Raw genomic sequence first — 14,562 nt, forward strand, 5'->3', positions numbered from 1 at the left:
ACCTGCACAGGTGAAACTAAGTGGGGAAAAATTTGGTTACTGTATATGTTAATTTGTAGTTACACTGTTGATAATTAAGAAAATATAGAAGATTTTTTTAAAGGGATATCACTACATTTAAAGAACTTTCTATAAGAAATCCTAAGTATTGCAACAAAACGTAACACATACCTTTGCTAGTTAAAGGGAAAAATGTTCCAAATGCTTGCCATTGAGAAGGACAGCTTTTGTGCTTGTCCTCCTTACAGTTAAATGTTTCACTGACTTGCTGAATCGAAGGTTCCTCCTGCTGTCTTAATTGTGACAGAAGTAAGAAGTGGTAATCAAGTCTCTATTTTGGATGGTTTATCACAGTAGTGTAATGCAGATGTTTGAAAAGCCTTGACGTAACCTGTCACCTGCGTTAATTTGTTTCCTAAAACTGGACTACTGGAAACTGCCCCTTGAGGAAGGATACTTAGTTTTCATTATTTTAAAAATAGGATGACTTAAAGCCCAGATAATTTGTAAGAGAAAGATACCATCCACCTGAAGGTCAAACCAGAATGAGAAACCTAAATTAATCTTACATCAGCTATGTTGAAAGTTGTGAAGAACAGTAGGATGGGTGCACCAGTCTTACAAGTCTGTGTGTAATGACTGAGACTTGAAAGTCCTTTTTGACGTTGTTACTGTCACCATTGTCTTGCCTCTCTCAAATGCTGTTTCCTTGTTTGCACGTACACAGCTGCAAATGGGAGCCCTTAAACCAAAAGAATTCATGCACTTCTGTCATCCCAGGAACTTTCTAAAGCAGGTTGCCTTACAGGAGTCTTAGCAGTCTTTGATTCTGCATTCATCAGGTTCTTCCTATTGCAATAAATGTCTGAGCCTTACATCTGCTGTAGAGGCACCCTGAGTAGGAGGCATACAAAAGGAGAAGCAGTAGCTGGCTTTTTTTTTTTATGTTGGCACCGGACTGTTTAGAATAGACAAGGCAGTCATGTTTTCTATTTACCATACCTGGGCTAAGGCTAGTCGGTCAGCCTTGTCCTAGTCAACAGTGCTAGATCTCTCAAAATTAGATCTTACGGGCCTGCTTTGAGAAGTTCAGCTCTTGTGCCAGAGGTTGATGTGTGATTCTTCTCTTAACTTTTAATAGGCTGGTTTTCTGTGCATTCTCCAAATGGAAGGAAAGCACTTCAGACCTCCACTGTCAGTTATGCTTACCTTAAATGCAGTGTGGTGTTGCTAAATCTCAGGGGAGTTTGCCCTGGTTAGCCAAGTTGCTGTAATGATTTCAAAGAAATTAAAAACCAGAATACAAAAAAAACAACCCAAAACCAAACAACGAAACACAAACCAAAACCCACAGCATCCTTATTGTGATCTTAAATGCAAATTTTCATGTTAGGTATTAGTGCTTTTAATTTCCATAGAGGTTGTTACCATGAGGCGCACAGCATGATCGCTTATTAAAGCTCTGAAAGGAGGTATATTTTCCTCTTTGCCTTTTGGACAATGTGGAAATTTGCAATAATGAGTTGCTGCTATTACAGGAAGTCCCAACTTCACTGCGGTGCACCAGTTTTAGTAGGCAGGCAGAAAATTGTCCACCCATTAGAGAGTACATTGGAAGCCACTGCTCTTTTTGAACTTTTTTTTAAAAAGCTTTTCATTGCCCTTCCCGCCCCCTCCCCCCCACTCCCCTTTTATAAAAAGTGCTTTCTGAAAGACTGTGCTTTTCATGAGTGACGTCGTTTTGTGCTGACATCCAGGCTCACAGGCACTAGTAGAACTTTTATAGACAGAAATCTTGAGTTGATGGCATGCTTCCACTCTCACAAGCCTAAAGACAGATGGTGTTCTGCGATTTTGTTAGTATTGATGGTCAAGTATCTGCAACCCCTTTTGGGTGCAGTTACGAGCAGTGTGAAAGCCTGTAGCTGTGCTAAGTACATGGCTGCCTCTTCAGGTTGCAGCGTAAGCCCAGGTGTCCAAGAGCAAGCGTGAGCGCTACAGATTGGAGCAGTGTTGAGTGGCTAATGAAAATGAGTTGTCATTTAGCTGAAATGTGTGTATTGGGAAGACACAGAAATTAGAGCAGCTTTTTAAAGCTGGAGAGAAGAATGGTAAACTGAGCTAAGTATCCTACTAGCCGATTGCAGATTGACTGTTTTGTTCCGTGGAAGCGAGTATAGACAATAGTCATTTATTCCAAAAATGTGGTGTATGTCTGCCTGTAAGTGAGCACTCCCTGGAGCGGTTGTCAGGGTTGGCCTTGCAAATGGAGATGAGCAGGATCTTTGAGAGCTGAGCTGGGACCTGCCACAACGCAGCGTGGCCATGCGTGGGGGAGCTTTGAGCTTTGTGTCCAATAGCTTTTGTATGGTTTTCTTTCACCTCATGTCATTGCAATAGGTTTTACAGACTGCTGCCCTCTTACAAACTGTTCTTACTGTAGAAGCTGACCTGGCCTACTGGTATGATATGAATGTTTTTAGAAGAGAAGTGTTATTTTACTTTCCTTAATGTCTCACTTTCCCATTAACTTCATAGAATGTTCTTTTCATATGGACAGTTTTTCTCCAGATATTATGCCCTATCTAGAGCTAGTATTTCATTGAACCATAGAAAGGTCATCAAGTCCAACACCCCTGCAGTAAGCAGGGACATCTTCAACTAGATCAGGTTGCTCCAACCTGTTCCCTGTCCAAGCTGACCTTGAATGTTTCCAGGGATGGGACATCTACCACCTTTCTGGGTAACCTGTTCCAGTGTTTCACCACCCTCATCATAAAAAAAATCTCTTCCTTAGATCTAGTCTGAATCTACTGTCTTTTAGTTTAAAACCATTACGCCTTGTCCAGTTGCAACAGGCCCTGCTAAAACGCCTCTCCCCATCTTTCTTATAAGCCCCCTTTAAGTATTGAAAGGCTGCAATGAGGTTTCCCAAGAGCCATCTCTTCTCCAGGCTGAACAAATCCAGCTCTCTCAGTTTGTCCTCACAGGGGAGGTGGTCTGTGTTTTTCCTGTATTGGGGACTCCAAAGCCGAACGCAGTATTCCAGGTGGGGTCTCACAAGAGCAGAGTAGAGGGACAGAATGACCTCCCTGAACCTGCTGGCCATGCTTCTTTTAATGCAGCCCAGAATACGGTTGGCTTTCTGGGTTGCAAGTGCTTGTTGCTGGCTCATGTCTAGCTTTTGATCTACCCATACCCCCAAGTCCTTCGCCACAGGGCTGCTCTCAGTCCCTTCATCCCATATTTACCCTATGACAGTTATATAGCGTACAGTAATTTTGACTGTCTGTCTGTGTGAGATGATGCTGGAGGAAATGACCATCAGCATACTGTTTGCATGTTGCTAGATAAGCATAAGGATTAGGTCCCTGTTAAGAGAGACCTGACCTGAGCTTAGAAGCAAGTTAAAAGAGAAGACAAATGCATTGGGTTGCAGCGTAGAAGCTAGATCAAGACTGAGTGTGTATGCATTACTGCAGGCATGCAATGGAGAGGTGGAGTGGTCCCATAGACTTGAGGGGCACAGGAGTAGTAAGGTAGACCACTTATTGTCTCGCTGCCTCTGCCAACTAAAGAGCTAAGGGCTGTCAAAAAAACAAGCACACTTCCACCCCAAAACCTATGTGTGGTGATTCTTAAAGCAGCAAACCTGTGAATCCCCTAAACATGTATGGTTTTTGAGGGAAGTCTTAATTAACAAGGACTTGAAAGAAAAATCCACTAGGAACTACTAAACAGCTCAGAAAGTCCTCTGACTAGGTATTAGATGCTGTGAAGATAGTAGAAGAAAACAAGAAACAGGCCAAGCATTTGGAGGTAGCTTCAAGGAAATGCCTGATGGAAAAGTTTACTGTTAAGCTTGGTTTCTGTTTAAGATTTATGGCTGTTCTTACCCTTGCCTTCTAGATCAAATGGAACAAGCTTGGAGAAGGAACGGTTGCTTTGGTCCAAAGTGGGCTCAAGCAACTGTACTGTTCAGTGACATGATGTGGCAGGGAATACGAAGTCTTCCCTCACTCTTTTTATACAGGTAGCATAATTCGTTGCATGAGAAGGCTAGAAGAATTGCTTCGGCAGATGTGCCAGGCTGCAAAAGCCATTGGAAACACAGAGCTAGAAAATAAATTTGCAGAGGGTATGTATTTCACTGCCTCAGTATGAGAATTAATTCTAGCAAGCATTTGAAAGTAAAGTTGGGGGGGGCAGGTAGGGCAGCTCATGGGTGAATGATCTGGTAATAAAAGCTTCTGGTATTGACTTCATGGTAAAGAGCATCATTGCTCTCTTTCCAGATAACATCTATGTTTTAAAGTTTGACTTAAAGAGGTAGTGTGAATTTGTGACTGCAAATGGAGTACAAAGACTTCTGTTTAAGATTTGTAACGCTTGCTCCACTGCAAAGTATTACATGCCTGTGACTGTACTTGAAACAGTGATTGTGTCAGTTGTGATTGCTGGATATTAATAACATTTTCCTTTTTAATAGGGATTACAAAAATCAAGAGAGATATCGTGTTTGCTGCAAGCCTTTACCTGTAACAGAAGATATCTTCTAGAAACAGTACTAGATTCACATTATGGAACACATTCATCAGCTTCACATGCTACGTCCATCTCAAGTCATTGTTTCCTTTAATAGTGTGTATTTAAACCACAGTTGTTTTAACAAGGCATGTACAAATAAACAGCAGTGTAATATAACTGTTACCATGTTTTCAATGAAAATTTACAATTTGAATAGCTTTTTTTCTTTTAAGCAAGAGCTTGAACCAAGAGAAATGTGAAGTTTAGATATACAATAACTGTGGTAGATGTTACTATATACAGGTAAAGTGAGCATTCAAGAGCAGCAGCAGTCCCTTAAAGGCATTTACTTATATTACATAGTTAGACTTGTGAAAATGTTTTCAGAGAGCAAGACAGGTGAGGTGTGTCATTCTTCATGGTTGATGATTGCTGCCAAAGTGATTTCCATTTGTTGGAGTCTCATGTAGGGTTGTATGGGAATCTTCTTTTGGTTGAAATGTACATCCTCTCACTTTGAAGAAGTCAGACACATACACAACCTAAGTGAACAAATTAGTGTTAAATTCCTGCACTTGCAAGTCTTTGAAACAGCAGGTAAATGCTTTTGCAGAAGGTAAATTCCACAAGCAAAACTAATAAAAAGTTTAAACAAATTAAAACATTAGATAATTGCTAGGAAGTCTTCTATAAAATTCTGGCATCTACTCTTCCAATAGCTTTTTCTCCAGCTATTACCTGCCTCCCTAAGTTGATCACTTAGCCACTGATGGTTTAAGCCAAATTTAAGGCTTGTGTGGTAATGAACTGCTAACTGCCTTATCTGCTTCATTACACTAGCCATAGCTTAAACAGCTCTAAATGAAGAGGCAAAACATGCTTGCTGAGGGCCCGCATCGCTTGTATGGCTAAGTTTATTCTGTCATTTATTTAGAACAGGATAGGAGAGCTTGTCCTTCAGCTAAGTAAGAGGGTTCAGTAGTTGTTGGTAACTGTTATCCTCTGGAGTGTCACTCTCACTTGAATTTATTTAAAGGCTGGTTAAACTAAGCTTGGTTAAACTTGCCCTTCCTTGGCAAGGTTCACAGCAGCCCCCTCCCCAATACACATCTCACCCACAGCTCCAGCAGCTGTAAGGCCAACTCTACCTACATTATCCTTTCCTGCATTCCTTTGAACATAGCACCTCACTTCCTTCACAGATACTGACTACAAGACAGGTGCCTTGATCCAATTCTGCAGCTTGCTCTCTTCCTGCTGCCCACTTCACCAAGCTGTACTAGTAGACAAGCTGGGTACAGCGCTGCATGAAGTGCAATAAATGAAAAGCCTTCTCTCATGATCTCTTTCTCTTCCTACATAACCTCTTCCCCTCCCATTGCAAGCCTGAGAACTGCAGAACACAGTTTGGGGCAGCAGAAGAAACCATCTTCCACAGGGAGAGCTGGCTGAGGACTCGGTATGCTGCTTCGGCTGCATGCCAGAGGAGTTTCAGCTTCCACTTAATGCAGAATTCACTCAACTCGATTTAGTGCTCCAACTGCAGTTGCTGCCCCAGCACGCTCTTACCTCAGCTTTCTGTTCCTGGAGGTAAACTCTTCAGTTCTTTCGGATAGGGGATTTGTTTGGGGGATTTTATTTTTAAAAAAAAATTCCACACCTTTCAACCCTGTTCACTGTAATGCCACCTTCTACTCATTCTTGTATAACAAAACATCACTAAGATATCCTCTCAGTCATCCAACACCCTTCACTAAATTTGTTTTGCTAATAACTGTTTTGCTAATCAGCTCTTCAATCCCTGATCAGTTTCCCATTCCTTGCACTCTTCCTTAGAGAATGAGATTGTACAAAAGTCAGGGGTAGGATTATGTTTTAGTCCACATAGAGGCATTTAATAACAGTATGTAGGGACTAATGCAGTATGTAGGGACTCCCAGAGCTCCTCCAAGATTTGCTTGGATGATTCATTGCAACAAGTAAACAAAGCTTTGTCTTGAAATGAACTTCTGACTTTCAGCTAAGAAAACATTTATCTTGGAGGTAGTAATTCCAGGTGAGCCTCAGTTTTTGCTAACTGAATCCTTCAGTATCACCTCAATTAGCTCATGTCTCCAAACCAGAAGTCTCTCTGATCTGTCCCTTCCCTTGGATGAATCAGCCATGGCACTATGGTGACAGCCAACACAACTGCTGCCACTAAGTCAACCAGGCCTGCAGCTCCAAGTCTGGTGATTCTCCATTCCTTGGGATAGCTTTTCACTTGTCAGTACAGCTAAGCTTCGCATGCTTGTGAACACGGACACAAGACACGGTGAAGGGTTTTAGGTTCCCATGAGACTGAGAAGACAGCCTGTATAAGCTGGCAGAGGCAGACACTTTCACGCTATACTCAAAGGCCTTTTTTTGCACTGCTTACCTCGTACACAGTTCTCTGCTGTTGTACTTGAGATTTAGAATTTGGCTGGAAGCAAAAGGTATGGTTATCCAGAGGCCCACACAGTTTTGCAGTTGACTGTTTCCATCTTAGTTATTTGAAAACTAAGTTATTGTCCCTGTTTGTCAGGGACAATTTCACCTTCTCTAGCAGCTAAAACAGCCTCTTATCTCACCACTGGCCCAGAGCCTGCCTCGCTCCCTGGAGTACTGTTTCTACACCCAGTTCAAGGAGCTGTCTCCCCTCTCTCCAGCAATTTTCAAATTGTGGAGACAGGTCTGCTTTCCTCTGAACACAGCCTAAGGCGCTGTTTAGAAAAGCAGCGTTTACACACGCACCCCCACACACCCCCCTCAGGAATTACTTACAATGAGCACAGCTACCACTGCTCCCTGAATGAGTCCGGTTAAAACATCACTCCAGTGATGCTTGTAATCAGACACACGTGAGAGACCCACATAGATAGATGCAGCAATAAGACCAAATTGTACAGTAGGACGTACAAGTCTTGCCCAGTCTCCTTTCATTCTGGCCTGAAGGTAAAGCTAAAAAGAAAAGAAAAAATCATTATAAAATGCAGTAAATACAGAAACAGTAATCACATAAAATTGTTGGGTCTGTTCAAAGAGTTGACTTGAAATTCATGTCCAGAGACACGATACTGCCCACGAATGTGTGCAGTGCTATGCTCTCACAAGCACACTAAAGCAGAATTTCATAGTCAGTGTTGGTCGTGATGTTTTATGTAAAACTGCGTTACACAATCATATAAATACTTGGCTGTATTTGTACCCATGTGACCATCGATTCTTTTCAGGATAAAGGTACTGGTACTACCAGAGCCACTTAAGTCTTAGAAAGAATCCAGTGGATGTCAAACCAGTATTTTACTCCTCCATTAACTACAGGTAAGTCTTACACAGAAAAAATAGGTGGCAACCAATCCAGATTTACAGTCCTCTAAATAGAGAGCCCCATCTTGCTCTGAGCAGGAACACCACAGAGCTGACAAGTTTTTAACTCTTATTTTCATTTCCCGTCATCTTTAGTATTACGGAGTTTTAGCATACTATTCCCGTGTCAGAACTAACTTGATACAATGACTGGTTGACATCTAGGATCACGTTCCTCTGCCACTGGTGTATTTCACTGAGCTCCATCTGTTCCAAGTCCTTTTTAGCTGCACATTAACCGTGTTACCACTCTGGTAAGCAAGCAGATATGTGCAGTTCCCATGCTTTTTCTCTCCCCTCAGCAATATTTATGTTGTTTATGCTTTTGATGTGTTATCTCAAATATTACTTTCCCATCTAATAATCTAAGACCTTGCTTTTGTCTCCTCCTCTGGTCTGTCTAGGACAGAGACCTCTTATTTCAGCTATAAGAGGAGCTTCTCTAAATACACCCTGTAAACATCATTGAATTTATTCTGGAACTGGATCCTGTCACAAAAAAGGCACCATAGTTACTGTATTTACAGAGAAGAATAATACAGTTGGAAGTTATATTTAACACTTCAAGAATATCTTTGCAGTACTATCTAGGAACTTAAGCTCAAGTACAAAACCTTAATTGACAGTCTTGTGAAATCCTAGAAGCTAAATAAAATACAGGCTTCAGGCACTAGGACAGCACACTAAACTTCAGGTAAATCCCCCCATTGCGAACTTCAAAAGCTATGGCTACCTTTCAGAAGCAGTACATTTACAATGTAAATACAGGCATAGAGCATGCACTGTAGATGCAAAGGTGCTACTTTCCAAAGTTAAACATTTGGGGAATGGTTGGTTGGTTTCTCCAAGTAACTTACATCGTAATTTTGGCATGCTGACTTTTTCAGCTATAAATGGAGCATCAAAAAGATCAACCCTATCCATAGCTGGTTTTCTTTAACAGCAAGGTCAGGGTGAAATTGGACTCTGAAGAAGCTGCAGCTAAGCCTGAACTGGAAAACAATTTTCCCCCCCTCAGGTGGTGGACACTGCGTATTCCTGCGGACCTTAATTTCACCACTAGGGAAAATACTGTTTAGCCACTTCAAAACTTAGCTGTCGCGCAGTTCTTTTAACGAAAGGTGTTTTAATGGTCTTATATCAATACTACTAGTGGATTTACAACAGCAGACCAGAACACTACCTGAGCGCCAAATGGAGCAGAGGTAGGTCCAAGGAGCACATGCTCGTAGCCTAAAAAGAGATGGCTGATCATTCAATACTGGCTCTTTCCTCTTTCCTTATTCCCACTAAATTCTGCTTAAAAATACCTTGCTAAAATAAATTTTTTTCCATGTAAGCATTCAGAATCATAGAATGGTTTGGGTTGGAAGGGGCCTTCAAAATCATCTAGTTCCAACTCCCCTGCCACAGGCAGGGACACCTTCCCTTAGATTAGGTTGCTCAAAGTCCCATCCAACCTGGCCTTGAACGCTTCAGGGATGGGGCAGCCACAGCTTCTCTGGGCAACCTGTTCCAGTGTTTTCACCACCCTTGTAAAAAATTCTTCCTTCTGTCTAATTGAAATGTACCCTCTTTCAGTTTAACGCTATTGCCCCTTGTCCTATCACTATGTGGTAGTGTAGTGGTAGATTTCTGGTAGTTGGGAAAGATTTATGGTCATATGAGAAAAAAAAGGTTATGCAACTGCAGATAGGCAGGAAGCCAGGTTTACTTCTGAACAGAGGAAGAAAATGAGGCAAGCCACACAAAAAGCCAGCCCACAACACTGAATGACAAATAAAATAGTCTTTTAATCTCCCTTATACAGCATCCATTCAGATTTTCTTTCTGCTTGATAAAGCATCAAACAAGAAACTTGGATTTAACATCTACCTGAAGACTTAATTTCCATACTAAGAGAGTAATCTCCCTCATAGAGAAGACCTGGAGCTGCTTTATCACCTGCAGAATACATGCAGTTGGATACAGACTTGATCAATTCTAGGTGCTTCCTCACACCACCAACTCCAGTAGCTGCACAGGAAGTGTCCAAAGCCCTTCTTGCACCTTCCACCAGCAGATGAATTTATATTGTTCTAAAATTAGGTGTGAGAAGGGTGAGAAATCATACCACAGCTAAGTGCCAGTGTGACTGATCTCTGCTGCATTTAATTTCGGAAGTAGCAGCTGTTCTTGTTCTTACAATTGTTTTTTTGGTTGTTTTTTTTTGTTCAGTTGAGAGCAATTGCTTATTAACCAGCTGCTGCAATGGCAAATTCCGTGTTATTTTTAAGCAGGTAACTTCAAGTTGGCACTGCTGCTAATAGGCTCAGGCAGTCATGCTCCCCCACAAAGATTCCTCCTCTTAACATGACTCACTCTTAGGAACAGCAACATGTCTGGATGCAGGACCTTCCTGATGTAGGACCACACAGGACAATAAAGTAGCCAAAGAGAGGAAGGAGTTTTTGTCTTGCAATTCCATTAAATCCCATATAATTCCGTAAACCTAAGTTGATGACATGAGTATGCCCAAGAGTCCTTCCTACAGTATCAGACCTTACATAGTACTATACGCACAACACAGAGGTGGCTTGGTGTTTAACACTTAGTACCATTTTGACCCTGTTGACTAACAGAAGGCAATGACTTCAGACTGTTTACAGAACCCCTCCTGATAAGCACAGCATGCCTCAGGTTCTCGTGCTCCTCTTTGAAGTCGTTTACAACGCAGGCTTAAAGGGAGACGGAAGCAAATCCCTGCCCGACTCCCCACCCATGACTCTTTTCTAGAAAGGAATAAGTGTTACAAGTAAAGCTGGTAATCTACGGAAGCAGCAGGAACTTTAGGAAAAAGTCATCAGGTTAATACTACTGTAATGTCTCTTACCAGCATTTCAGTTCTTGCTGAGAAATACATTTGTGAGCCTATGAAGAGCACGAGCATCCACAGCTGTCCTGGTGGCAACATGCTCCTATCAGTGACAGCTGTTTGACCATGCTGTCCTGTTTCTGAGCATCTGTCCGATCGTTCAGTAATATCACTCAGCTATGACCTATTTCTCTTCACTCCTCCATCCCGCTGTTTCTCATGTTAGTTTTGTTCCCTCTTTTGAAGTGCACAAATAGGTTTCATAGAAACTTTCTTGTAATGGGATTAAATAATCTCCAACTTTTTTTCCCTTCTAGCTAATGCTTACTCTGTAATGAAAATATGTTCTCTACACCACACACATCCTGAACACAAGTTTCTTCTTAATCTATGGTCTAGTACTTCATTTCTAAAAATATACACAGGAAAGAGGAGAAACTCACAGCCACTTTGTGGCTTCTTGCAAGAAGCCACAGATATGAACGAAAGGGTCTCTGCAACTGGAGAATTATTTGCTACTCTTAACATATCTAATATCACTTTCAAGTATTTGTCTTTCCACCAAAGCACTATTTTTATATATATATACACACACACACTTGCCTACCTAATTTTAAAGTACTTACAGGTGACTTTTATTTCCTAGATGGACTAGGTGTAACCATGCAGCTTCACAAGAAAATTCCCTAGCAGCTAACATCTCACATCCCCTTAAAGGGCACAAAATTCTTTTAAATCTACCACAACCTACTCACTCCACTAACCCAGGTCATGTTTCAGATATTTAGTCTTAATACTTTAAATTCCTCAGTCATTTTTCATTCAATACCCTCTCAGCTTTCTTCCAAAATACTGTTAACTCAAATTAAGTTCCATACTGCAAAACGTTTTGCTTATTACGGTACGGGAAATTCTGTTGCACTTTCAGTCCTGCTTCAAGAATGGAAGTCAAAAGGAATACAGTTTTGGGGGGTTTTCCCTCACCCAGGAAGAGTTTTACTTGTATCAATTGATTTGTTCTGTCACTTTTTGAAAATGGATTTTCTTCAATACGATTTTATGTTTCCTGATATCAGAAGGCCCTAGTAATCTCATTTCCTACAGGTGTCCTGTTCTGTCCTCAGGAACAGAAACACATTTTCCCTTTGGAGATGTATCTATTTTCCCTTCTATTTTTGTCTCCTCAATCGCAATACACTCACAGCATCATGAACTTAATAGCAAAACAGAGAGATAATATGGTTTTCCTAGAAAGAAAACTCCCCTGTGACATGGGGAAATGAGAACCCTTCTCAGTTTGTCTGAGTACAAGTAATAAGAATCTGGAGGAGAAACAAAAGTGCAGAAAGTCCGTTTAGTTATGAAATACGCCCTACTTTGACAGGCCATAGCAGTCGATACAAGTTTTGGGAGAGACCAAATAGATGGCATTTACTTTACTTAGGATTTACCATGAGTCATGTCTAACTTTAGTTCCATGACATCTGCCTGATCATTAAGAAGAAGCCCCATGGTAGTACTGTGTTGCTCTTAACAGGCTAAGAGCCTACTGGAGTCATTAGTATTTGGATCCATTACTGACTGCAGTTAGAAAAGCTCACACTTCGAAGCAAGTCTTCTCACCCAGAAACTCCAAGAGCCACAAACAGTAATTGGTGCTGTGGAAATCCACTGTTAAGGATTCTTCCCAAACCAAGAAGCTCTGAAACATTAATGCATAAGCCACCTCAAGCGTGCATACACATGTATAAGGTTGGGTTTTGGATGAGGGATATGGAGAACCGTGTTATGGTGGTTTTGTTAAGAGGGCAGGCGTGAAAGGAAGAAAGGAAAGCACAGGAGACACCAGTGTTAAGTCTTCAGAAAAAAACAGCCTCAGAGTAACTAATATGATAAAAGATGGGGCAAAATTCTCCAGCAGACCCGGGGTTAGGAATAAAGGCTGAGGATCCAGGCACATTTGTAGGACAGGAAAATTCCATTTCTATGGATATCCCAAGGACATCCTTACAAGACACAGTCCCCCTGCTCCTAAGACTGTGAAGTCTTCCATTAGGAAGCTGAGTAGATGCACAGAGCACCAAAGTAACTATCCAATCTCCAACTCCATCAGCAAATAAGCATCATTGCCCTTCTGTGAGGAGGACTCCAGTAACCACAGTCCTACACATTTCTACAACACACAGTTTGCACCCAAGCATCTTTGATACAAGCAGTTACTCAAGATCCTCCAAGAGAATGAAAGAGCTGAAACAGTCACACTGGATTCCTGCATAAGGCTATAAAGCAACAGAAAATGAACATTTGGACAGATGGATGAACTGCCATCTCCCTGTTCCAGTCCTGCTCAGCAATCCAGTAGTACAAAGACACCTCTGCCCCACTCAGGCTAGGCAACAAGAGAGAAAAAAAGCTCCCTCAGAGATCTTCTAATCTTTCTACTTCTTCTGTGAAGGTCTGCAAAATAGCTCTTCCTTTTCTGCATGTAACAGGAAACTGTAGAGATTCCTTTGTATAAATTCTATTATTTGAATAGCTTTGTATAAAAGCTATTAATCATATTTCAGCTAGCACAAACTCTGGAATCCAAGGAAGTGTAACAAATCTAGGAAACAGTTTAAAAATTGCAGTTCTGAGCACAAAACAATGGCCAAGGGCCACAAGATGTGCTGAGAAATAACCTGTCATATAAAATCTTGTGTTTATGCAAATATTACATAGAAGTGGAACAGCTTGTTTTACACCTGTAAGCACTGTATCTGTGGATAAACACAGAGCTCTAGGCATCAACCAGCAAGACACTGCCTGCAAACCAGAAATCAGTGTGCAGTTTGTTTCATGTGAAGCTTGATGTTAATACGGATAACGCCTCTCTCATGTAATTTTAAACACAACAGGCTCACATCGAAACAGAAAACCGTATTATAAAAGCACTACAGAGATGCAGCAGAACTCATGAGTCTCTCATGGGCTGGGGTTCTTAAAAAAAACAAAACAACCCCCCCCCAAAAAAACATTAAAAACCCCACATTTAGCCTTCAAAGTTTATTTTGCCTTCTTAATGAGATCCCTTTTCTTAACAAATAGATATTTATGCCTGGTATATCTACCATATTATCAGTTCTTTAGTTTTATTTTGGTTGGGCAGAAAACAAAGGAAAAAGTAGTAATATTTCAGAATTAATTTTTCCCCTTCCAGTGAAGGAAAAGGATATAGATCTGCAGTTATTTCAAGGTGGAGGTGCATCTGGGCTGCTGTTCAAAGGGATGGTCTAGCCCTTTTACTCTAACCATCTATTCCTGCTGACTCCCTCCTTGTGCCAGCTCTGATGTTTGAATACCCCTATGGTGAGCTGGTACAGGAAACTGATCCACTGAACAGGTGGATTAGGGGGGAAAAAAGACTATGGAGAAAAGGAAGAATGCATTCTAGTCTGGCCTCTTTAAGAGAGCTGCATGCTGCTGTCAAAAAGCAATTGATGTGCAAGAGCTCCCTCGTATGCAATGGGGAAAAGCCCTGTCTGTTACTAGCAATAGCCCAACTCTCAGTTCGATATCAAAAGTACAATCAGTCCACTCTGTGCAGACATTCCCCACTGGATAAGTAATGCGGGTTTTTTTGTGATTTTAATCCTCCAGCCTCAATTTGGCTGCACATTGCAGAAATTATTGTTTATTGACATCATTTTGCCATAAAGCAGGATAAACAGTAATATTTTATTCCACTGCTAACACTTTATTCCAACTCTCTTCTGATAAGAAAAAAAAACCAAACAAGATGTGTTCCTTCT

The 14,562-nt window shown here is 41.2% G+C and overlaps 2 protein-coding genes across 3 annotated transcripts in view; one reads left to right on the top strand and one right to left on the bottom strand.

Annotated features, from left to right (window-relative positions):
- MTREX (Mtr4 exosome RNA helicase) overlaps positions 1-4,545 on the top strand; it is a 50,030-nt gene extending 45,485 nt beyond the window's left edge. For both annotated transcript variants that reach the window (XM_086628909.1, XM_086628910.1), the window contains 2 exons: positions 4,034-4,138; positions 4,490-4,545. In XM_086628909.1, the coding sequence (XP_086485035.1) occupies positions 4,034-4,138; positions 4,490-4,542 (158 nt within the window). In that variant the 3' untranslated portion in view covers positions 4,543-4,545. The remainder of the gene's footprint in view (positions 1-4,033; positions 4,139-4,489) is intronic.
- A 394-nt stretch (positions 4,546-4,939) lies between these two features.
- The window catches only part of PLPP1 (phospholipid phosphatase 1), a gene marked incomplete at its 5' end in the record, with an annotated part of 41,234 nt that continues 31,611 nt past the window's right edge, over positions 4,940-14,562 (bottom strand). The window contains 2 exons of the mRNA XM_086629292.1: positions 4,940-5,069; positions 7,333-7,509. Coding sequence (XP_086485418.1) covers positions 4,944-5,069; positions 7,333-7,509 — 303 coding nt within the window. The remainder of the gene's footprint in view (positions 5,070-7,332; positions 7,510-14,562) is intronic.

This window comes from Tauraco erythrolophus, chromosome Z, assembly GCF_009769465.1.
Source record: "Tauraco erythrolophus isolate bTauEry1 chromosome Z, bTauEry1.pri, whole genome shotgun sequence".
Lineage (NCBI taxonomy): Eukaryota > Metazoa > Chordata > Aves > Musophagiformes > Musophagidae > Tauraco > Tauraco erythrolophus.